The sequence below is a fragment of the Cygnus atratus genome, unplaced genomic scaffold, assembly GCF_013377495.2.
Source record: "Cygnus atratus isolate AKBS03 ecotype Queensland, Australia unplaced genomic scaffold, CAtr_DNAZoo_HiC_assembly HiC_scaffold_197, whole genome shotgun sequence".
Taxonomy (NCBI): domain Eukaryota; kingdom Metazoa; phylum Chordata; class Aves; order Anseriformes; family Anatidae; genus Cygnus; species Cygnus atratus.
In genome coordinates, this window is record NW_026109790.1 from 1 (window position 1) to 25,000 (window position 25,000).

General features: G+C 56.6%; 1 protein-coding gene across 1 annotated transcript; it reads right to left on the reverse strand.

The window, feature by feature from the left end:
* Positions 1-9,058: 9,058 nt before the first annotated feature.
* Positions 9,059-24,994, reverse strand: LOC126913682 (tensin-like). Its single transcript, XM_050716700.1, has 13 exons — positions 24,935-24,994; positions 22,561-22,653; positions 18,939-19,113; positions 17,963-18,822; positions 16,890-16,976; positions 16,316-16,447; positions 15,828-15,920; positions 15,452-15,529; positions 15,039-15,110; positions 14,792-14,960; positions 14,509-14,577; positions 14,177-14,209; positions 9,059-13,393 (listed from the first exon to the last, which is right to left on the reverse strand). The coding sequence occupies exons 4-13, from the start codon at positions 18,717-18,719 to the stop codon at positions 13,249-13,251; spliced, it is 1,635 nt and encodes a 544-aa protein (XP_050572657.1). The 5' UTR covers positions 18,720-18,822; positions 18,939-19,113; positions 22,561-22,653; positions 24,935-24,994; the 3' UTR covers positions 9,059-13,248.
* Positions 24,995-25,000: the final 6 nt, after the last annotated feature.

Genomic DNA, 25,000 nt, shown 5'->3' on the forward strand with positions numbered 1-25,000 from the left:
TTTCCAAGGCAGCTCACAAAAGCTGTGAAACCAGAACCAGAGCTTACAAGGCCTCAGATCCCCAGATCAGCAGCTCCAAAAGTGCCCCAGAAAAGAATTTCCCTGGTTCTGCCCAAGCAGAATTTTTCTGCACATGCATAAAATCTCTCAGCCATTGGAGTAAAAACCTGAAAGAGAGGCTCAGAGCACATGAGCATCTCCAACCCCCCTGGAGGACACAGCCTCAGGAGGGACAGGCAGGACAGTAGCCGCAGAAAGACCATGACATGCAGAACCTTTCCCTGCCCAGACACAAGACTTTTGGAAAATAACCCAACCAAGCAAGGATGGAGCTGTTTTGATTTACATCAGATGACGATGAGTCCCTTGAAAATCAGTTCCAGGTGAGCTGTGTGGAGCTGCCCAGAAGTTGCTCGCTAGTTTCTCCCTCCCTCTGCCTCCACATTCCTTGGTGCCAAAACACGTTGGAGCTGAGGATTCACAGGCCACGCAGAACAGCTCCCCTGGGAGGAGCCGTTCCACACATGCCTTCCCAATCAGCTCTCCCAGCAGAGTGGCAATGTGTAGAAACCAAATTGGTCATCACTGGCAATTGCAGAACTGGACAAAAATAGCAGAAAAAAAAATTTCACAATTTCCTGCACATTTTTTCTGATTGTTCCACAAAAAAAAGACGTTGGGTTGTCCAAAAGAGAAGAATGGTTTTAGCAAGCAAAACAACAGTAATCACCTGCTTTGCTAAGTGTTTGCAAATACCATAAACTGTTTTTCTTAGCCAAATATCATTCCTTTCCACCACCATCAGCCACTTCACCCACTTACTCACTGTGACTAATGGGAGGGGAAAGAAATTGTTGCCTTTTTTTTTTCCAATGGAAAAAAAATAATAATTAAAAAAAAAAAAAAGACAATTTTAACTCTCAAACTTTCATTTTAGTTGGAAGTGCTCTCCTTGCCTCTTCTTTGCCCCCCATCCCCCGGATGGGTGACACCATCCCATCTGTGGCATGAAATCATTTGGCTTTGGTCACTTAAACATTTAGCAGTAGAAGATAGCATCTAGCTATATCCTCTCTGGCAAACAGTCAGTGGTGGGACAGGATCTTTAAGTTCAAAACACTTCTCTAAGACAATCAATGTTCCTGGACACATCCTTCATTAATTCTCAATTCTGCTAATTGAGTTGCCAAAGCTGTGTTGGAGGGGGGGAATTGTTTATATTTATTTCTTTCTGGGTTGTAGACATTGCCAGTAGAGTCTTCAAAATAAGAAAAGAAAAACCCTCTGACTCGCTGCCCAGAAACTCAATCCCAAAAGCCTCCTCCCAACCTCTGTTTACAAAATTATAAGCTTTCTTTGTCCTAACCATTTTCCTGTTACAATAATATTCTTCATCTTCTATCTGACTTTTTTTTTTTTTTGAGCATGGAAAATATGATTTCATTGTGAAAGGATTTCTTATGAATCAATACAGCAAAGAGAACACAGAGATGTTTGCAGTAAATCACCCTTGAAGCAGAGACATGTAGAAAATGAGTTACAAGAACAAGTAGATAATCCCAAGCCATTTCCAGATGGAAGGAGGTTATATTTTCCATACACTGTATCTGGTTTTTGTGTCACAAAACACACCGGTATTTATTTAAAGTATTTTTTTTTCTTGTACCGTAGGGTTATGATTACATGAAACGAGTTTCCAAAAATTACAAAAATTGGCCTCCTTCATGTTACAAATGGAAGAACTGAGATACTGAGTTCAAACCAGCTAAGGTTTTTGGAGTTAGGAGCCGAGTCCAGCAGCAGAAGTCTGACTTCCACCCAGCGAGGTTCCCTCCGTTGCTGGAACGGCCATGACCAGCTCAGAGCTCTGATTTTCCAGTGCTTTGCAACTTTGTTCACCCACTGCTCCCTGGCTGGCAGGGACCATGTTTGGAGGTAGGCAGGCTTGCTTCTCCCCTTCCGTAAAGTGAACTCTGTCATCACCATCTCCTCAGAGAAGGCTTGGCAGGACCAAGCTCCTGGCGACCGGAGAAAGCCGCTGAGTTCTTGGAAGCACTGGACTGGGAGCAGCCTGTCTGAGCCATGCACCAAACTGGGTGTTAGGTACCGAGCTGTCCTCCTAAAGCGGAGTCATCTGAAAGATATTTGGAGAGCGTCTGGGTGGAATCAGGACTGGCTGCTACCCAAGGGACTGAGGTACGTCCTCCGAGCAATCCACTCCACCTAAAACCTAGACAGGTAAATTAGGGAACTACCACATCACCCTTCCAAGAACTCCCTGAGACCTGAGAAGCTGGTGGAAAATCATCCCATGGGCTCTTTGTTGAACCGTGGTTCATGAATGCTGCAAGGCAGCTGAGAAACCAATGGCTGTGGTAGATGCAACCTCAGATGTGCAAGCAAACAAGCAACCTGTGAAGAAATAAATGTAAAACCAGACTTCTCAAAGCTGAGTCTAGCTGTGGGTGGGCAGCACACAAAACCCCCTGTGCAGACATTTTGGGTGTCATGTTCCAGAAAGGGGAGAGGGCCCCTGAGTTTTAACTCCCGTTCGTGCAACGTTCCCAGTAAACTTGTCACCTTCTGCTCACAGTTCTGCTGAACTGAAGGGAGTCTCCAGACAGTGCTCACAGTCTGATTGCGACCTGATGCCTCCTGTGCCCTCACCAGCAGCACAGAGCATTCAGCCCAGCTGCAGGGTGTGCCACGCCAGCCTCTTCCCTTACTCTGTAGATAGACAGAAATGAGCAAAACAGGAGCTGGATCTGCAGTAAGCCCCCTGGCCATTCCCCTGCTGTGAATTCCTAGTCCTAATTGCACTGACAGCGGGTGGAACCTGCACCTGCTTGGAGATCAGGGGTTTCACACTCAGTGCAAGCTCCTGAGGGCACGACAAGAAGTCTCCAGTCCCAATGGGTCACCGAGCAATGGGAATAGTGCAACCAGTGCTGAGACCCCTCTCTGTGAGGCTGAGGGAGACCCTTCACCTTTCTGATGGCTGGGCTGCCAGGGCTCTGTGTGCACCGGCTGACTGCTTGAACCCTTTTTCTTTATTTATTTATTTTTTATTATTTTTTTTCCGGGAAAAGCTGGCACTCCAGTTATTCCAGTGCTCCCCTGCCCTTAAAAACCTGCCTTTCTTCTAGCGTGTCAAATACTCCGGTCTATATGAGGAGCAGCAGCAAGCCTGGAAAGCTGGCCTGGGGCCGGGAGAAATGTCAATAGGAGAGGAAGTATCTGTCACATACACACACACGAGGCTCCATCAGCCAAGTCATCTTTGGCCTGCTGCTCTCTCCTCCTGCTCTCGGCAGTCCCATCGGTAGGGACCGACCGACCTCTAGTGGTGTGAGCCCACAGTGCTACCAAAAGCATCCCGGGCTGGGAGGAGGCTGGATCCACAAAAGAGCAGCTTCCAAGTGCAGAGTTTTCTCCCCTGAAGAATGCAAGGTCCCACATGGGTGAAGACATCTGGGGAGAGGCAGGAGAAGCTGGCACTGGGCCTCCAGAGACAGCAGAAAAGGGACAAAATGGGTGGGAGAGGAACTGGGGGAAGCAGCCCCGAGGGCTCGGGTCACCAGCGTTGCCTTGGGACCTGCATTACCAACCCCTCAGCATCCCCACCTGGAGCTCCCCAAGGTCTGGTGGCTCTGAGATGACTTTTGGTCAAAATGATGTGGGAGAGAGCAGAGATGGGGTAGCAGGGTGCTGACACTGGAGGGGGGTTGTGAGGCCGGGTGGCCTGATCGTTAGTGTCCTTCGTTCTCATCCTTCACAGCACATGGTGACTCTTCTTCTGTTTGGGCAGCAGTTTCTGAAGCTGCTGCAGAGGGGATATCCCCCTGTTTCCCAGCAGTGTGAAGAGGAAAAAATCCAGGAATGAGTACCAGGCCCTATAAAAGCTCACAGTCGAGCTCTTTTTCTTGCTGGAGGGTGTGTAGGATCTCCCTCTCCCCGGGCTGGGGCTGGAGCCAGGGGCCCTTGGGAACAAGGGACAGACATTGCTTGCAACCCATCAGGCCAAGGCGGAGGGCAGCCTGCCTGAGCAAGGCTGAGGTTTCTCTCACATGGAAGTGTGAGCTATAAAGATGTGTGAAACCCTATCCCCAGCACTATCCATATCAAAGGGTTCAAGGGGGGGTCTGCTTTAAAATAGGACCTTGGCACGGGTTCCTGCTTCTCCTCACGTCTTACTGAGCCAACACCGTGCCAAAATGTCAGCTTGGCTGCTCCACATGTCCCAGGCATCCCTGGCATGTCCTACAAAGCTTTCCGGTGTTCCCAGGGAGATTGCTGCCTCCACTGACAGCCTCGCCCAGCTCCTCTCAGTGGAGGCCCTGAGCTCCATCTCCACAGCCGAGGAGCGAGACTTGGCTGAGGTGCCAGAAAGAAGGACTGGGGACACGCACGTAAAGGTATTTTGGGGACAGCGTTGGCCAAACCGTGGGCTCAATCCAGGCTGTCTCAAAGGGAAGAGACTGCAAAGACTATATCCTGAGTCACCACAACCATTTTCTCCCACCCCACCCTGGATTTTTTTCCTCATTTTTGCCCCTCTCATTTTGGTGCACTTGTAAAATCCCAGCCCAGAGAGGGAGCCCACATGAGCAAAAGCCTTTCCAGATTGCCCCTAGGCTGGTGGGTGAAGTTGCCCCCTGCTCTCCCAGCTGGAAGGAGAAGCTCAGCAGAGATACCTGGCAGAAAAAAAAATAATAAATTTAAAAAAAGAAAAAAAAAAGGAGACCTCTTTAAAACTAAACATGTTTGCCAAGCATCTCCAATGAAAACAGACCGCTCTCACACAAGCCACCCCACAGGCAGCAAGGAGTCCGGACACCCAGCTCCAGCCACAAATCACTCTTCTCCTCTCCCTCCTATCTCTGTCAAGCAGCTGCAGTGTGTCCCAGCAGAGTTCTGCTGCAGAGGAGCTGAGGGCGCTGCCGAATTCTTGCTCCAACTCAAATGCCGGCTCCCTGCTGCATGCGGATCTCATTAGAGCCTGGCTCTTCTGGCAAGGGCTCTGTGCACAGTCACGAGAAGCTGCTCACTGGTGACTTGTTTCATCCAGTTATTGGAGGCTCGAAACAATGAGCTTGCAAATATTGCATTCCTCCCCTTCTCTTTTCCTTTCTTTCTCTCTCTCTTTTTTTTTCAAATGAGGAATGAGGGGGGAAGTAAAGAGTGGGTAGCACTGGAGGGTGGTGTTAGCAGAGGTGGGAGAAAAAAGATCAGAGGGGTATTTCTGCCCTGCAGTGAATACAGATGCCTGTGAGTGTACCTGTGCGTGCCTCACAATGTCCCTCTTCAGGGACTGTCCCAGCTGTCTGACACCATTACCAGCTCCTCGTATAATTACAAACTCCCTGACTCAGGGAGGAAAACCGGGAGCAGGACCCCTAGCATCACCACAAGAAAGCTGCCACAAAGCAGATGCCAAGGCCACACAGCTGTCCCACTGTCCTCAGAACAGGCACATCCCTCCTTCCCTTCAGCCCTCTTTCTCTCCTAAGTGTGTGAATGAGGCTGCCTTGCTAAAACACCCGCCTGATTGCACTTTGCCTGCTGTATACGTCAGCCCCCTGGGGACTCCTCTGGGCTCCATCCCTGAACATGCACCCAGGACCTTGTGTCTGCCCCCTTCATCCCTGATGGCCAAAATCTTCTGCTGGGAGCCCTGGTCCTGCAGGATCCAAGGCTGCACGGTGCTGCTGGAGGGGTGGGAAGGGTCTCCAGCACCGAGGGGTTTCACAGGGGCATTTTGCTCAGGTGAGAGGCAGGCAGGGTCTGGCAGAGGCTCTGAAGACCATGCAAGCCTGGGGCCAGCACCCTCAAGGTGCCCCTGTTGTCTCAGCCCTACAGCCACGGGGCAGGCTCCAAGCCCCTTGACCCCAACAATACCCAACCCCACCTGCACCTGAGCCTGCCCCAGCATCACAGAGGAACAGGAGCAAAATCTGGAGGTGGGCTGCAGGAGATGAGCTACAGGAGAAGGTGGCTGCAGGCGAGGAGGCCTCACCTCCTGCCCGGCCCTCTTTGGGCATGCGTCAGTCCCAGGCCTCCATCACTTGGAGGCACATCCCTGTAGATGGAGCCAGAACCTCACAAGGCAGAAGGACAGCCCAGTCCTGCCCATCGCCTTTCTCCAAGGGACAGCCCAGACCTCCTGCAGGCCGCCCTGCTCTAGCTCAGCCCCTCTCTCCCCTCGAAGACCTCCAGGGTTTCACCTCCACTCTCTCTCTAAGTAAACCCACCATGTCATACTATCCCTCTTTGTTCAATATTTAATCCCAAATCCCTTTGTTGCCTTTCTCTGTCCACCATGGACATGGAGAATGGGAAAATGCTGCCCCACAGACCTCCCACCAAGCAGTAACACCTTCCTGGGATGGTGACCATGCCCCCATAGCTATTTCTGGGGGGGCTTTTCTCACCCACAGCCCTGTAATGGACCTCCCCAGGCCCTGCTGGGATGGGTGGTGGCGCTCATCCTTGTCTCCTGCAGCCAACTTGGTCCCCTCCCAGAGAAGGCCACAGGGCATTTTTGGGGTGCTGTGCTGCTCAGACCCAGTCTGTGTGCCCAGAGGAGCCCCGTGCACTTGGGCAAGGATCCAGTGCCCCTCAGCCCATGGGCTGTGGTGTCACCATCGCACGCTGTGGCCGAGCAGCCGAGGGATGCAGAAATTCAGCAGCAGCATCCCAGACACCAATGGCAGGGCTTGCAGCCTGCAGGGAGGTGCTGCCCCTCACATGCACAGCCAGGAAAGCTCACGTGTGCATGCACACGTGTGTTGGTGCCAGGGCAGGCTTTCTAGCACATTCCAGTGGACTCAGCACCCCAAGGCTGGTCTTCACGTCGCATCCCAGTTCATCCTGCACATGACACTGCAGAGCCTGGGCCAGGCTGGGAAATGGGATGTGGGTGCTTGCAAGGCAGGGATTTGGCATCATCCGTGTGGACAAATCCCTCACCTTCAGTGCTGTGTGTGTTGGGTGGCAAATGCAGGCTCAGGCTGGCAGGGGATGCTTGGCTTCAGTGGTTGCAACGAGAACGGGGACAGACAGGGTCCACTCTTTGCCAAGCAGGGTGAGGACGTGAGCGTGTTTGCCCCAGCCCAAACTTGAGGTTGGCTTTTGTCTGCATTGGATCTTTTCCATCCGTCCCACCCCAGGGATGCTGGCTGGTCCCAGCCTTTGCCCATACATGATGCTGATGAAAAGCTGGACTGTCACACCTTCTGTCCCCTTCTGTCACTCCTGAGGGGCCCCAGCACCCTTGGTAAGCCTGGGAGAGGGTGAAAGTAAAAGTAGAGAAGACTGCCCCATCCCCACCACTGGCTGCCCAGAGCCTGACCAGGTCTCCAAGCAAGTCAGCTGGAAATATTTGCCCCCTGTGAAGGCTTGGTGCCCCGAGCCCAGCTCATGGCTTCCCAGCAGCTCGGCTGTCCAGCATCAAGCTCTCTTCTGGAGGTGGGTGGCAGGGGTGGGTAAGAGCCCTCACCCCCTCCCACAGCCCCTCCAGAACCACTCCCTGGGTGGCCCTGAGCCTCCAGAGCAGGGACTGAAAAGAGAAAAAAATAAATAAAAATAAAAAATCTCTGCTTTAGGTATGTGAAGGAAGGGACGGGATAGGCACAGGGAGAGGCGATGGGGGCTCCTGGCATGGAGCTGGTGGGACTTGTCCCTGCTGGTGACACCACTGGCCTGGCCTGGGGACAGCGGCGAGCTGCAGAGAGGAAGCCCCCGAAACGCCTGCGCTGCACAACTCGGCAAAGGAGCACGGGTGGCAGATAAGAACATGTTGAGGAAAAACACAAACCAGAAGCTCCCAAGGAATTTTGGAAAGGAAATGGGGAATTAACTGCAGAAGAAAAAGGGGGGGTGGGTAGAGAGGGGAGGGGGGAAAGCACAGTGTTTTCTGGCTCGCAGCAAGCAGCCTGCCCGTGCCACTTCGGCACCCCTCGGTGCCTCCCGAGGTCCCCCCGAGCAGCCTAGCTCCAATGCACATTGCTTGGTGCGCACCCACAGCCCCACGGCTGGATTTGGGGGGGCCCAGAAACCATCCCCTTTCATCCCCTTTGCATTTTTTACCCCTCCTGCCTTTGCACAAGCCCCCCAGCACAGGGTCCCCTCCAAGCAGCCCCCTCCATCCGCTCCTCGCCCCGCAGCTATTTTGGAGAGAGGCAGGAGGTATTTTTAGTGCTCCCGGCTCCCAGGAGAAGCTCCGAGCCTTTGAGCCGCAGCAGCGCTGGCGCCAGAGAAACTGCCGCTGCTCTGGCTGATATTTCTTGTATAATTAAACTCAATCCATCCCGGGGGCCGGGTCTTGGCCACCAACTCAGCGAGGAGGGGAAGGAGCGGAGCCAGGGAGCTGGGGGCTGAGGGCTCCGACAGATGCTGGGAATTGCTCCGGCAGCAGCGCGGGAAAAGCCAGGGCTGCAGCTCCGGGGGGAGTCACTTTGTTTTAGCAGGCAGGATGGCTCCAAAAGGGGCAGCACATGGGGTTTGAGGGGTGCAGAACTCAGCCTGAACCATGACCTTGGCAAAGGCGAAAGACCCCCATGGGGTCTGCAGGGACCAGACAGTGGCTCGCAGGGGCACATCATCCATCACCCCCTCGGTGCCTGGGACAACCTAGGACAAAGCAGCGGGATGTGAAGAGCACCCAGTGCTTGCAGGGGCTCCCAGAAAGATGGAGACATCCCTCCCGACTAACAAAGGCCAAAAGTGGAGCTCGAGCCCTGTAGGCAGTCCTTGGGCTCCCTGGTGAACCAGCATCTGGAGAGCACCAGCTGCAGCTAAGGTTGATGAGGAGCAGCACAGCCCCCACGTCTTCCCACACCCACCGCCAGCCCCGAGCCTGCCATCGAGGAATGGGGGGGGGGGGCAGACTGCAGAAAACACAGCACCCCCAGCATTGTTGGTCTTTTTTTGTTGTTGTTGGTTGGTTGGTGTTTTGTTTTTCTGTTTGTTTGTTTCCCCCTGTGCAAAAAGAACAGAGCATTTCTTCCTGCACTCCCTTAAATTTCAGGCTACATTCCCAGCGATCCAGACACCGAGCTGGCATTCCAAGCAACAGTATATTTTATATAACTGATTTTCGTTTTTACCACTTTATAAAGCCATACAATGAACTGCAGAGAATCAGACATCTGTACAAAGGGGAAGATGAAAGCGGAGTCACATTCACACGCAGACATGGTGCGACCGAAGTCATCTTTACACGCGCGACGACATCATGGGCACAGAGATACAAAATATAACGTATTTTTCCATCTATATAAATACACAGAAATGGGCAAGTCTGAAAGTTTTAAACTGTTCATTAACACTGATTAGCAAATAAATTGGTAACGTTCCCAAAGTAACAAAGACAACAACAGGGAAGGAAAAAAAAAAAACATACAAAACACGGGATCCGCCAACAGAAACATTGGGTTGCTTCCTTTTTTCTTTTTTTTTTTTTCCTTTTTAAGGAAAAGAAAAAAAAATAGTAACCCCAAACCAACCTCGCAATTTGCAAAACAAACGAACGAAATCAAACAAGCCCCTGCGGGCTCCTTTGCTGTCTGATCTCCCTGCCTGCTCCAACGGGAAGGTATGACTTTTGCTGATGCTGCCGTCTGGGTTTTTGGGGCAACTGGTTTGTTACCTGCCCGGCCTGCTGGGTGGGGATCTGCTCAGCGCCGTCACACTTTGCGCTTCAGCTCGGGCTGTTGAACTCACTGGAAAAAGAAAAAAATCGATGCCTGGCAGCTGCAGCCAAATCCAGGTGGGACCTGGGGGCTGGGACAACGCCTGGGGCTGCACACGGGTGATCCCCCAAAATAGGTACTGGAGGCAGCGAGTTGAATGGGAGCTCCACATTTTGCCCGCTGCAGGCCCCCAGTGCCGGCTCCGCTCTGGGGCCCCCATTTGGGGACAGGCAACAAGATGAATCCCACGGGGAGCCTTTGTGAATGGGCAGCAAAAGGGACAGCAAAGGGAGGAGGGGGGTTCTTCTCCGAAGAACAAACCAACACAAAAAGGGCACGTACAACAAATTTACACAAACAAAAAAAAATTATATATATATATATATATATGGGGAAAAGTGCGTTTTTAAGGATATCTTTGGCAAGAATATATGCAGTTCTTTGTGCAGGAAGGAGGGATATGTTTGTGTGTGTGTGTGTGTGAGAGAGATAACATCCGGCTGCTGAACACGGCAGTGTGATTACAACGAAACATATGCTGGGCTTAACTCGCACAAGCTTGGCTCTCAAATACCAAATACTGCATCAAAAAACCAAAGAAAAACCAAAGAACCTTTTCCATCCCTTTCATAAGGAAAAATATCACTGCGGTGCTGGGTCCCCACTGGCCCCAGGCAACGTGAACTGAGGACAGAAAGGGGAGCTACACCTAAGAACGTAACTTAAAAAAAAAAGGAGCTAAAAGAAGAAAAGTGCCTTTAAAGGTAGCTGACAAACACCCGGCTACATCATTGGAAGCTCTGTGTTAAAAAAATATATAACCGTCGGGCGATTTTGTTAGTGTCCGAGGTTGGGATGCGGTGTAAATCTCTGGCTTCAGCGAGTGGGTTAGTGTGGGAGCTGTGAGAGGTCCCAGCTCGAAGCAGGCATGATGCTGCCGGCAGGTATCTGCTGTGCTCGACATCTCTGGGGTGCTTTAATCTGCTTCATTGTACGGGGAGGAGAGGATGAATGGGAGTTTCAAGCACCGGTTTCCGAGGCAGCAGATTAAAATAAAATTACATTATTATCATCTCTTCTCTTTCTTAGCAGTGAGAAAACGAAGTCTGAAAAATAGAGACTTTCAAAAATATATATTTATATATCTATAAACACAGTGTTTTCTCTAATTGGTTAACGGCAGGGTGAGGACATTACGGGTGAGATTGTCTCTCGTCTCGCTTGAATTTCGCAGAAGGAGGGAATCGCTTTTGAAACACCAAAAATAATATATATATATATATGAAAAGGTCTCCGCATCCATGCGGGCAAGGGGGAGCTGGGGGGGGGGGAAAACCCCTGGCCGCCCCCCCTTATCCCGCCGCAGTCTCGCACCCAAATCCCCGCTACGCATCCAACGCTCGCCATACGCCAGCCTCCGGCCACGCCGGCCCCCTCCGTGTGCCCACGCCGCTCGCTCTCTCGCGCACACACACACGCACACGCACGCGCCCCCAGTCACACACATGTCACCCGCACGCCCCCCACCACCACCACGAAGTGGGGACCCCGCGCCCAACCCCGGCGTTTTTCCTCACTCTTGGTTTGCTTTCAACGTGTTGGGTGTTATTTTTTCTCCGGGGCGGGGGGGAAGGCGTATATAATGGGGGAGATACGATGCGCAGAAAGCAATATGGCAAAAAATAAATATTTTTGGAGTGTAAATTTAACCTTTGTTCCTCCTTAAAATTCTGTTAGCTTACAGTATTTCATTGGTATAGCTCCTATATATATTATAGCTATCAAGGCAAGGGTGGGCCGAGGGAGGCGAGCTCACCGGGGGGACTGCAGTACTAAGTTTCTAAATTTTGCCCCCAACAGGCTATCTGGGCCACTTTGCACTGAAACTTCTCCAAAAAAATAAAAATTAAAATGTTCTCAGCTTTTGCGCTCGCCATGCTCCTGCCCCGTGCAGAGCTGGTGGATCAGCTGCTGCCCCGCAGCCCCTGGCTCGGAGGGGATGCTCGCAGCCTGGGGCTGGGACCTCTGCTCCCCAAAACCGTGACGCCCTGCCGCAAGGGCACAGGGGCCCTTGGCCAGCAGCTCGGCTCCCAGCGAGGGCTGGCTCTCATCACACCCCCAGGCAAAGGGAAGAGCCTCAGCTGCTGCAAACCCGCCGTGCATCAGGGGAGCACGAGCCTTCGGCCATGGGGGAGGGCGGAGGGTGGCTCTCAGAGGACCTGTGGCCTCCCCACCGAGCCAAAGTAGCCCAGCAACTGCTGGTCCATTCCTTTCCTTTTTTTTTTTAATACATTTTCTTCCTTCTTTTTTCTTTTTTCTTTTTTTTTAACGTGGCCTCCAAAATAAAAATGAGAAAAAGCGCCTGAGTTACTTGTAGTCATTCGCCTTTCGTGCAACTTGAACGTCCATGCAATTTAAAAACTGCTTGCACGTCTCTGAAGAGAGATAGGGCCAGCCACGGGTCCGCTGCTCTGCACAGGAAACTGTGCAAGCATCCGCTATTATTATTATTATTATTATTATTACTACAATATTTTTCTTTCTTTTTTGTTGTTGTTATGAGAATGTGTGACAGGCCGCAGGATAAGACTGCCAAAGAGGACTGGTGATGGGAGGGAAAAGGGGAAGACAGGAGAGGAGGCGACTTTCTCCACCAGCCCGGGAGGTTCCTGGGGAGCATCCTCCTGCTCCCAGGCGTGGAGCAGCAGGAGCCCCACGGGTTCAGGCTGCCCAGGTACCAGCACCCCAGGAGGCGTGGAGAGGCTGCGATGCCTCTCTCCGGGTGGACTCGTGCTGCCTCACCTGTGAGCGGTGCTGGAATCTGAGCAGGTTCTGGGCCAACTGCTGAGGTCAGCCCAAAGCCGAGTTCCCAGGGGATAAGAGGGTTTGGGATCAAGCCCTCGTATGCCCCAGAAAGGCGGCCATCAGGTTTTGGGCTCAGCGCAGAGGCTGGCAAGACCCTCCGCTGCAGCATGGCAAGGGAATGTTTCCAAGGGCATCTCCTCCGGTGTCCTGCAGACCTGTCCCACAATGCGGCAGGGCGTTACTCCTACGGGTTGCATTGAACACACAGCAGGCATGCGCCGATGAAGCTTCTTCCGTGGCTTTTGCCGGTTTGTTTCTTTTTTTTTTTTTGCCAGATAGAAGATATCAGTCATGATCCCGCGTTCGGTCCAGAGCGAACATCACTGCTCGGTGCAGCCTCGGGACCGTGATGCCGAAAGCTGGAACACCTCTCACCGCCGCCTTCGCCTTGGTCACCTTCCCTGCAGTGGGACATGCACCCATGTCCCTTCCCTGTCTGGCGTGACTTCGTGGCTCTGGTACGTAGGTGCGTGGCTTAGATTCCTCTATGTGTGTGTTTGGCTTGTGTTGAGTTTTTAGGGGTTTTGTTCTTTTTTTTTTCGTTGCTGTTGTTTGCTGTTTTCCTCCAAAATTCCAACCCTTTCCCCCCCCCCGATTCACTTCCCTCTCCCACAATGCACTTCCTCACACTCCTTCTCGGATCAGCTCCAAGTCCTTCTCCAAAATTCAAGAATCACCCGCAAGCGCCGGCTCATCTTTTCTGGCCGGAGCCAAGCATGACCCTGGAGACAAAGTTGACGATGGCTGCAGCCGGCTGGTCCGGGTCCAGCTCCGCGAAGAGGTGGCAGACGTTGTCCGTGGTGCTCCCTTGCTTCCTGGCCACGAAGCCGAAGAGCCTGGGTAGGGAGAAGGAGAGAGGTTTGCCAGTGTTCCTCACCCAAGGGACACCACCACCCTCTTCCAGCAAGCCATGTCCACCTTCCCCTCTTCAACATCCACCTCACATGGCCTGGAGTGAGATATCCTATGCCCCAACAGCCTCCTCTTCCCCTTGCTGTAGTTCCTTTGAAGACCAGCTTTCTACCTTCTCTTGGCCAAACCCTCCTTGCCCTGAGCACGCCCACCACCCTCCCCAAACCGTCCCCAAGGAGGGACCTTGGGGTATGCAAGCGAGCTGGAAAGGCCACGCAGGGACACGGGGCGTGCAGACCCACACGCTGCTGCCCACAAAGCTGGATGAGGCCATGTGGTTATTTCCGTCAGTCTCTCCCCCAGTAAAGAAAATGTCTTTTTTTTTTTTTTTTTTTTTTAATTAGAACATGCAAACTCAAGTTATAAATACAGGGGAACAGAATGTGAGACAGGCCCAGGCTGCAGCGTTTCTAATTGGAGAGGGGAAATATCTCAGCAGCTGGACATCCTAATAAAAACCCCTTCGCTAACACAATGGCTAAAATTAGTGGGATTTAACCCATGGAACTGGGCTCAGCTCCTGGGGCTGTGCTCTCGTGCTTGGGTGAAATGTTCCTGCAGCAAGGAGGCGAGCCCATCCCTCGGATGACCATGGGACCACCCAGCATGGGGCACCCCCAGGCAGGTGCTCCTGCGGGTGATGCTCACACAGTTGTGGGACCCACCCCGACAGTGGCCGCAAGGAATCGAGTACAGCAAGCACTTACTTGGCTGGGCCACTGCCGTCAGTTTTAGTCCACCTGCAAGGAGAAGAGGAGGTGTGAGGGACGGTGCCTCCTGCACACCACAGAGACGGGGCCCTACTGCTGAGCATCCAAACCTGGTGCACCTCTTCCCCAACATGAAGGTGTCTGGGGACACCAAGAAGTCACCAGGAGAAGCTGGTGTTTGCCCAGGGTATCCACGGGGACCTTCAATCGCTGCCCTCCTCAGGAGCAAGGGGGGCAGAGCAAGCAAAGCCCCTGCTCCAAGCAGCCTGGGAGCCTCAGGGAGGGAAATGGGCAGGGGACACGCGCTCCCCACGCGTTAGGGCACCTACTTTCGTTCCTGGGGGTCCAGGTCGCAGAAGGTGACGGTGTTGAGAGGGTAGTGCCGTCGGAAGAACAACCTGAAACACAAGGCAGGGATGTTATGGCCAGCGAGCCCCCCACCTCTGACCATCACAGCCGCCCCAGTGTCCCCTGGGCATCCGAGGACTGCTCCACAACCAGGCTCACGCCACCCCGGGGACGTCCTTCACCAGCACGCTCCCAGCGGGACACGCACGCCCCATGTGTGCCCAGGCTTTGGGGACATGGGGAGGTGTTGGCGGGGGCTCTTACTTCCTCTGGTTGTCAGTTAAGGTGATGCCTTGCGCGGAGACTTTGAAGTGGACGATCGTCGCAGTGGGCGTGGGGTCGGCCACCAGCGTCTCGGCTACAGCCTTGGAGATGGCCTGGGGGCCTGTGAGCGACTCCATCTCCACCGAATTGATGAAGAGCACATTGCAGGCTGGAAATGGAGAAGCAGGCGTGGGGTCAGCCACTGCCCCAGGCTGCATTCGCCTCACTGCAGCCTCTCTCTACTCACCCGCACCCTGTTTGAGAAGGTCTGTGGCCGAGTTGGTGGCGGATGCGGCGTCTTTCTTTTCCTCCATGGGATCTAGAAGAGATGGGACGTTACTGCTGCTCCCTGCTTGGAAACCCGCCAGGCAGTGGGCGCAGATGCACTATCCCCTTTCCAGCTGCTGAGCATCAGGTGCCAGTGCTGATGGGGCACTGGGGATAAAGGGTAAAACCCAGCCTGCCTCTGAACCAGCTGAGCACAGGAACCAGCGGGAGGCACAGCCCATAGCACAGAGAGGAGAGGGGTATGTCCCCAAGGACTGGCCCCACTGGGCAAACACAGCCCCGACCGTGGCTCCTGGCTGGCAGGGAAGCCCCCAGCACACCCCAAGTGGCAGAGGGGCAATGCCACCCCATGCTGCTGGCCGTGGCTCTTACCTCGGTCGGGAATGACCAGCTTGCAGGGCAGGGCCAAGGGCATGATGGAGTGCTGGTAGACCAGAGCCGAGAGGCAGCCTGGGGAGAGAGGGAGACAGTCAGCACGGGGCTGGGGACACACGTTTCCCCAGCACAGGAGCCTGCCCAGGCCGTTGCTCTGGGTACAGGACCACAGGGGGCATTTCCTCTTCCTGAAGCCACCATGCCCACAGGGGCTCGTCTTCACCCCGCCCAGCATCATCCCTTGTCCTCTTCTTGCTCTGCCCCCAGGAAGCTGGGGCAGGGGCTCTCCCGGACACCTGATTGCTCTGCTCGGACAGCCCAGCAAAGGAAAGGCTTCCAAATGGCTGGGTGGGAACCACACCTGGGCACTCACCAAAATTAGGCTCGTTGGGGCATCCTTTTAGTTTCACACCCCGCGGGCTGGTCTCGATGAGGAAATGTCTCACCAGCTCGTTGGTGATGTCTCCTGGGAAGAGACAGGACATTGTCACACCAGAGCCCCCCTCCTCCTCCTCCCCCCGCCATCCCACGGCAATCCCCCAGGGAAACCAGTGCTCCGGCTCACTCCCAGCTCAAGGGAGGGCTCTCCACCACCCTGCACACCCTCCTGGAATCAGACCCTATGCACTGGGTCTATCCCAAGCCATGGTGCTGGGGGGCTGGGGAGGCTATGCCAGTTTTGCCATGCCAAAGCCCAGCTGCAGATGTCCCCCAGGGGCTGGCAGGGGCTGGGAGGGAGGGATGCTGCCACATCAGCGCATACTCAAGGGCACGTCTGGCTCAGCAGAGCCAGCTGCCCGCCTGTCCGGGGCCAAACAATAGCAAGCATCCCGGCGTGGGAAGCAGGAGGGCACACAATACCTTTCTTGTTCTGCTGCATGACCGTGGGAGGTGGGGAGGCTACTTTCATGGCGAGGCCGTAGGCTCCCCGGAAGGAGTGGCTGTCCCGGATGATGAAAGCCCCCGGCTCCCTGTCCTTCAGCAGCGCGATGGCTGTGGGAGAGAAGGGCAGACCTGAGACCTGGCACAGCCAGAGGCAGAGTGCCCTCCCAAACCAACGGCGTGGGTCGGGACAGGCTGCCCACACTGGGCACCATGACTTTACCATCAACCCTGCACGTCTGGGTTGGGGCTCAAGTGGGTCTGTGGCCAGGAAGGGGCACATCTCACCCTTCTCAGTGTAAGATTTGCGCCCCGAAGGGCACAGCCCCATTGGGTGCTGCAGGAACCAGTGCTCCTGCACTAGTTGGGAGCCCACATTACACGTGCCAACAGCTGAGCCAGGCTCCATCCACAGTGTTTCACTCCTAACCCAGCCCCTAAGGGAAACCCTCGCTAAACCCCACAGTGCTGCAGCTCTCTCAGCCCCAGGCACATGCCAGCTCCCGAATGTAGCTCACCCTACCGAGTCCTTCATCCCGTGCCATCTACGCACCTTGCTCCCTGGAGATCTCCGGCTTGTACCAGTACTTGGAAGTGTCCTGCACAAACTTGACGTTGGCACGAGTCTCGGGGCTGATGTCTGCAGGAAGGGAAGAAGGGGAGACAAGAAATCAAAAATCAAAAGAGACTGTATCTAAAACCCCGCATGAGTTTTCAGCAAATCCTGCCTGCAGAGCAGCACGGCTGGTTGATCTTGGAGATCATGTCCTTTCAGCCCCAGCATGTTGCGTTAACCTACTGCTCTGTACAGGGGCAGGTTGGCCTTCACCTGGAGCGCACGGGGTCCCTGGGCATGTATAGCTCACCCTGGGGCCTCGAAGGGCTGGGAAAAGCCCCTCGGCCCCACAGGCAGAGACAAAACAGGAGTTCAACATTTAAAAGGGAGCTGGCCCTTCACAATCCAGGCCTATGGCTTCACCCCAGCGCTCCCAGTTCCGAGGTCCCCACTCCTGTGATGGCTCCCAGCCACCAAAAGTCACGGGGCTGACGCGGGCGCCAGCGAGCCCACAAAGGGCCACCTGCTTGGCAGCCAAACCAGAGCAGCTGCCGGAGCCACGGCTGCCCTGGCGCTTTATTCCCCGGCTCCTATCAGCCCGATCTTGGCGTCACGGAGGCGTCTCATAACGGGAGCAGGGGACAGCGCTTCAGGCACAGCAGCACGCAGGGCATGGCACCCCTTTGGAAACGAGGAGGGGGCATGGAGCACAGCCCTGGGGGCTCCCCAGGGCGCAAACGCCAGGAACGGGGCCAGGAGGTCGGCGCGTCCCCACGGCAGAGAAAAGCCAGGCGGATGCGAGCTGCCTCCGGGAGCTTTGATCTTCCCTGTACACAAATCCCCATGCAGTTTACGCCAGCACGATGGTCCTGGTGCCGAGCCGGTATTTTTCCTGTTTGTATTCACTGGTTTTGAAAAGCAGAAAAAGCAGGAAATGGCCCCAGCCCCGGCAGTGCCACGGGTTTGCAGACAGACAGGAGTAAATCAGGACACAACCCCTTCCTCATGGGACGCAGAAGAGAAGGGGACAGGGGATGGCAAGGAGCCAGGGAGGCGACGGCATCGCTCACCTGGCATGGAAAACTTGGAGAAATCCGGCAGGGTGTGGGAGAAGGCCACAGCGCTGCCACTGCTGGGGCTGGACATGCCGCTGGAGAGAGGCGAGGAGGCCTTGCCGTTGACGGTGGCGTAGTTGGGCAGGCTGTTGGAGCGCTCCCCGGCTGACATCCGCCTCTTCTCGGGCAGCGCCGGCTGCGGCGTGGGGCTGCCCTGCCGGTAGGCAGCCGAGTCCGGCGAGGAGGAGTGCGGCGTGCTGGTGCCCGGGTAGTACGCCGGCGAGACGGGGAAGGACGGCGTGGAGGGAGGCTGGTAGCCAGACGAGCTGCTCTGCCGGGACAGCGTCGGGCGCCTCTCCTCTGGGCTGGAGTAGCCGTACACGGGGCTGCCTGGCGGCACGGCCGCCGCCACCTGATGCCGGGCGAGGCTGGGGCTCCCCGGCGGCACGGCCAGGTTGCCGTGGGGGGCCACGGCGTGCCGGCCCATCCCGGGGCTGCCAGGAGCGCCGCCGGCAGCAGGGTTGACGGCTCTTCGCCCAAAGCCAGGGCTGGGAGGCGTGTTGGTAGCCACTGTCCGGTGGAGGGTGCGGGGGCTCCCTGGTAGCGCGTGGACGCCCACCACGCTGACCTGCTGCTGCGGCCGGGTTTGGGGATCCGGCTGGAAGCCGGCTCGGCCGTCGGGGTAGTCGGGGCTGGCGTACAGCGAGCCCGGGGTGGCCGCTTGGAAGGATGACGGAGACGAGGTTTGGTAGCTGCTGTGAGCAGAGGGCATCTGGGAGACGACAGGCGACCGGTACGCTGGCTCGGCCACGGCATGGGGAGGCGTCACCGTGCCATGGGGGCTGCCCTCTGAGGGGTAGCTGTGGAGGGAGGCACTGGGGAGAGATGGAGAGAGGAGGATTCAGCCCCGTGGCGGTTCCCACTGCTGGCTGGCACCCCTCCTCCAAGCACACAGAGGGAACCCGAGGCATGGCACCAGCAGGCTGCTTACCCATCCACGCTGTGAATGGGGCTGCTGGTGGAGACGGGACTGGGGGCAGTGAAGGAGTTGCCGAAGGCGCCGTTCCTGGCGGGCACCTCCAGGCCCCCGGGCTGGGCAGCCGGCAGGGTCCCCCCCCTGCCTGTCGTGGCTGTCCGGGCCACCGACTCGACATAGCTCCTGGGCTCTGCGGAGAAAGAGAAGGGGAAAGGGATGAGCCGACAGCTCACGCAGCCATGGGGCCATGCCCTTATCCCCATTTCAGCCAGGGAAAGTGCCTGAGCTAAGTTCCTCCAGCTCTGCATTTCCCCCCATCCCCTGGGGGCTGTGCAGGAACATCTGGCTCAGCTGGGCCTTAAGGTTGCTCCGAGGCATGCTGAAGACCTTGAGCACAGGGAGGGGTGGTTGTACCCACCCCTTTCCCCAAAGGGACCCGAGCACGCAGGGCCAGCACGACGCTGCCTCGCTCGGTGCCACACCACGGCCCCTCCGCCCAGCTCTGAATCAGTGTCCCTGCCCGGACAGGATGCCACACGGCACACGGCGTGCTCCATGCTCATCCTCAGCCCCTAAAAATAGAGCTGGCAACACGGCCCAGCCTGCGCTGACTCACGGGGGGACGGAGGGTGATGTCCCACACAGCCCACCTCTCCCAGCCACCTCCAGCAGCGGAGACCAGATAGCAGCTCCAGCTATTTCCACTGAGGCATCCAGCGCTTTCCCCAATCCCTGCTTGGAACTGCAGCCCGTGAGCACTCCCAACAAAAGCAATTTTCCTTTGGAGACGCCGAGCTGTCCCGTGCCAGGAGCAGCCATCACCCCGGCCCTCCTTCCTTGCCTCCTCCCTTTCCCCACGAGTTTCTCCCCCGGTTTTGGTGCGAAGCAGGGAGGGAACCGATGGGGTCCATCCCTAGCAATGCTCCTGGAGCACCCCAAGGGAGATTCGCTGGCACACAGCGCTTTGGGCCGGGCGTCCTTGCAGGTCCCCGGCTCCAACAGCTCCTTGCAGGGCCGGCTCCAGGCTGGCCGTGCCCGAGGCAGCTCCGCAGCAGTAATTAGCATTACAAACATTATTATTATTATTAGTCATAACAGTCAGGCTCTGGCTATGCCCGCAGGCAAGACGGCCTCACTGACAGGCAGCAAGGCCAACGCACAGCTCTGTGCTCGGGGCTGCAAGGAAAAAGACAGTCACGGGTCCCCCTGAGCCTCCCCATGTCTCGGTGCAAGTGTCCCCTCCGCCTGCAGACACGGGAGGAGGAATTGATCCCGTGGGGCTGCTCTCCCTGCCCAGCCCTTCTCAACCACCCCAGGAAAGAGCTGAGCCAAAAACAGAGCGAGGACGTCAGAGGGGGCTGAGCACCCGGCAGGACACGCGGTCAGAGCGACAGGGACAAGGCAGTGCCCAGGGGGACATACAGGGCAGCTGCGAGAAACACATCCCTGCTTGGGCAATTAAATTAATTTCACAGCTACTCACATCTCCCACCCGTCTCCCCACCCCAGCCTAAAATTAGCCAGACAGCACATATGAGTCAGCCTGCAAGAGGTTAAGACCAAACGGCTGCAAAAATACCAGCCCCTCCTGCAAACAGGGAGGCTGAAACAGGGCAGGGGCAGGGGCTCAGGGACAAGGGCCATGGGGGGAGAGCCCACGTGTAAGCTTGGGTGTGTGCCACAGCGACGTGTGCCACCGCGGGCACGTGCTTGAGTTGTCTGGTTCAGCACAGGGAAAAAAAATACTGGGAAGATTCAAGCGGGATTTTTTTTTTTAGGTTGAAAACTCAGATCTTGCCTCCTGGTGTTTTCTTGGAAGAGGCTATGGAGACGGGAAGACAGCGGGGGAATGGAGAGGCTGTGAGTCACCGGGGGGCAGGCGGCGATTCGGGAACCCCGAACCCGAGTAGGGCCATGCTCCTGCCAAGAACACCCAGCCCTGTGCCTGTGCTGGGCTCTTTTAAAGCTGTTTTAAAGCCTGCCCGGAGGTCGCAGCCAGCCCCGAGCTCCAGCACTGCCAGAGCATCCCCGCAGCCCAGTCCCAGGGATGGGGAGGACCTGAGCAGAGCCCCCCAGTCCCAGTGGGATGGAGACCCCCGTGGGGCACACAGCTGTGTGCTGAGGGTGCCCTGCGCTCAGAGTAGCTGCTGATGGGGGCTGCATCCTCCCCAGACAATGCCCACTGACTCTTTTCTCAGCTTTTGAGTGGCACAGCCTGCCTGACACATCTCCTGCCTGGGGGATCCCAGTCCCAACCCAGGCACCTCTGGGACCCCACAGCTAAGTGCCGTGATGGTCACAGGCATCCTCTACTCCTGTGTGTGGAGCAAACAAATGGGAAAATACAAGGCTGCTGCCCATGGGTAGATGCTGCCTGAGCCCTCAGGCTCTCCAAAGCTGGTAGTCTGAGCTCCTGAGGGTCTGGTGGGAAGGAGAGGGTTGGGGGAAAAAGCCTGGTTTTATCCCAGCTTTTCTTCCTCTGGTGTATCCAAGAAGCCATCACTGAAAAACTGGCTCTGGAAACAGAATATTTGTGTTGTTTTCCTCAAGCAAGCACTTTCTCCAGCCTTACACAACGTTCAGGTTGGGGTTATTTGCCTGTTGAGGAACTCCGAGGGAGAAACGCTGGCGGAGCTGCAGGAAGCACAGCAAACACACAGAGAAGAGCCATCCTCTCCCTGGGAAGGATCTTGAACAAATAGCTACCCAACCTGGCCCCGAGGGCCCAAAGTTTCATTAAAGAAGAAAGCAACACCACCCAACGACTGCTAGATAGCAGGAGGTACACAGGGGAGCTGCGGGTGCCCTGTCCCCTGGCCAGGGGCCATCCTGGAGCTCGCAGCACCCCCACTATGGGCACCTGGGCACCCACAGCCAGACCAGGACATCCTCAGGTGCTCTGAGTGCTGGGGACGGACAGCGAGATGAGCAGGAAAGAGAGACAGAGAAGGAAAAGCCTTCCTTACCTTCTTCAGAGGCAGCTCCCGCCTCCCCTTCTAGCTCTGAGAGATGGAGGGGGGCAGAGATGGAAGAGAGGCGTGAGACAGAGAGAAAGAGAAATCCGAGTTAAGCAGCTTTGCCTGGCTTAGACAGCACACACAGAGAGCAAAGGAGAGCCCCACGCCTCCCAGTCCCGGCCTCAGACATCTCCAGCGCCCAACCTGGGCACCCCAGAGATGATGTCCAGACCCCAGGCTTGGGGTGGGGACGAGGGAACAGCTCAGAGAGGAGCCACCACGAAGGGCTGCTCCCAGAAACCCAGCAAGCAGCAAAAAAGAAGACAGGGACCGCTTTCCGGGATGGAGAGGGCTCTGGATACTGTTCTGGCTGACAGGCCTGGATGGCGGGGCTGCAAACCCAGCTGCGCTGGGAGGAGAAGGGATGAAAGGAGGAGGGAGGAGGAAGGGTGAGGAAGAGCCAGGACCTTGATGTTCTCCAGCCTCCACCACCAGAGCCTCCCCTGCTGGGAGGTTGCTCAGCACATCCCCGTATCCCGACGGGAAGCGACAAGGTCCCCAGAGCCACCTGGCCAAAACAGGGAGGCAGAAGCGCCTCCTCCAGCCAAGGGACCCTCCCAGGGGTGTCCTCGTGGATGGCCCCCGGGGAAAACCACCCACAGCCCCTGCCCTGCACTCACCTCCCACTGGGTGCAGCAGGATCTCGGCCGGGTTATGGGGTTTCAGCCCCAGTGCTGAGAGCGGGGTCTTGGCCAGGCCGGGCGGAGAGCGCACTGTCGGCACCGGGGAGGGAAACAGGAGCGTTAAAGGGGGGTGAAGCTGCACAAGGGCTGGAGCTGTCACTGCCCTAGATGTCAGCCCCATCCCACCCGCCAGCTGCAGCCGGAGGCTGCCAGGAAGAGGAGATGCCCCCGTTTGAAGCGACACCCCGGGGAGCAGTACCAATCCCCATCTCCACCTGAGGACGCACAAAGGGCAGCGCACAAGCAGCCTGCCCCATTTTAGGGCTGGCAGGACAGAAAGTGGGCAATTCCCAGCAGGGCAGGCCCAGACCCCATCTCTCAACGTTGTCCCCGTAAGGGAATGGTCCCACCATAGGCATGGAGCCTCCTTCCTCGCCCCATTTCCCCCCCAGCTCTCCCACCCGATCAGCCCCCTCTGCCGATCCCCACACCTGGCTGAGCTGGGCTATCCCAGCGCATCTTGTTGCCCCCACAAAGAGGGCAGCAGGACTGTCAAAAACCCCGCTCCCCCCAGAACAGCTCAACGGGCAGGTGAGGATGTTCGTACAGAGCACGTTCCCCGAAGGGTGGCAACGCACAGGTGAGCTCTGTACCTCCGTGCCCATACATACATACCCGAGGAGCCGCCTATGCATGTATGGCGATGGCATGGTTACAGGGTGACGAGGATTTGTAGGGCATGGCTGCACCTCCCATCCCCTCCTGCCCCACGGGTCCGACCCGTCGCCCCAATGCTGTGTTTCAGCAGCACCGTGAGCATCGCTGCTTGCCAGCCCCCTGGAGACACCTCCAGGATTCACCTCAGGACTCGCTCCTCTGTCAGTGTTTGAACACCCTGACTCGCAGCAGGGGTGCCGGGAGGCGGGGGGTGGTGGGAAAGCCAAACCCCCTGAGGCCACGTCCTCGGGGCAGCCTCAGGCTGGAGCAGCCAAGTCACTGGGAAACCAAGCGAGGGCGAGAGGGCAGCGCGCTGCCCGGCCCCGGCAGGTGGCTGATTACCCTTAAATCTGATTTCCCTAAATCTGATTGCCCTAAATCTGGTCCCGTGCCACTGCCAGCTAACAAACTGAGGTGTCCTGCTGGGACCAGGAATTCCCCGGCACAGCGCTGTCCCCATGGAGGAGAACAGCTCCTGCATCCCCCCTGGGGACACCCTGGTGAAGCCTGAAAGCTTCAGCTTCGGACCTCCTGCTTGGCTAGCACTGGATAAGAAATGCTGCCCCCAGGCCACGTCCCCGCCAGGCTGTTCTGTCACCTCTGGGAGTGACTCATCCCCAAAATGAGCCACTGTCCCTCTGCCAAGGAGCTGCTGCCCCGGCCGGAGCTCTCGGGTCTCCAGGAACAAGGGAGCCATTTCTGAGCTGCCAAATGCCCCGGCGATGCTCCCACACTCGGGTCACCGCATCCCATGGAACGGGGCTCGGGCTTCAGCGCGCTGCAGGGGACAGACGGCAGCACCGCGGGGGAACCAGCCTGAGCTGCAAGGGGCAGGTGGCCCTGTGGCCACCAGCGCTGCCAGCTGGGACCAGGACGTGGCACCAGAGGCGAGCCCAAGCATCCCCAGCCCGAGAGCATCCCTCTGCGTTCAGCCTACAGGTGGCTTTTTGGGGGGGCGTAGGGAGGCTGACAACTTTCCGATGGGTTTCCCAGCTGACCGGCTGCTCCGTGGCACCGATCCAGCCCGTGAGGTTGCACATCAGGGCTTGCCACCAGACCCAGTCACACAAACCCGGTCCCCACAAACCCACCACGACTGCACAGCCGGGGTTAGTCAGAAAGGAGCCAGGGGAGCAGAGACAGACCGCAAGCAAAGTCCCACGCTGGCACCTCCCTGCTCTGTGCCCCCCCTGCCCTGGGAATAGCAAGTGAGAAGTGGATCAGCATGCGAGGGGTCGCCCCGAGACCCTGCTCCTGTCTGCACCTCCTTCTGCCCCTGCTCACCTGCCCTACAGCAGCATCGCTGCCCTTCTGCCATGCCGGTAGGAAAGATGGGGAGGTGCAGGAAGGGGATGGGGCAAAATGACGCTGCCTTTCAGACCCTGCCTCTCTCCTCATCCCGCTTCGTGATCCCTTTTGGAGAAACACCCCAGCGAGCGGAAGATGGGGAAAAGCCAAGAGGACGGTGCCAAGCATGGGATGCTGGTGGCAGCGTGGAGAGGTGGGATGCGAAGGTGAGAGGAGGAGGGAGAGGAGGAGTGATTATCGTGGCGGTGGGTGTGTGGAGCCCAGAGCTGTCTGACCCTTGGTGAATTTCTGGCTTGACAAGAGCCACCCACCAAGCCCCTCAGCCTCCCAGAGCCGTGGCACTTACGGGGGTCAGAGTAAGGGGTTTGTGGCGAGACGGGGAAGGCTGGGGTGGGGGGAGAAATCTCACCAC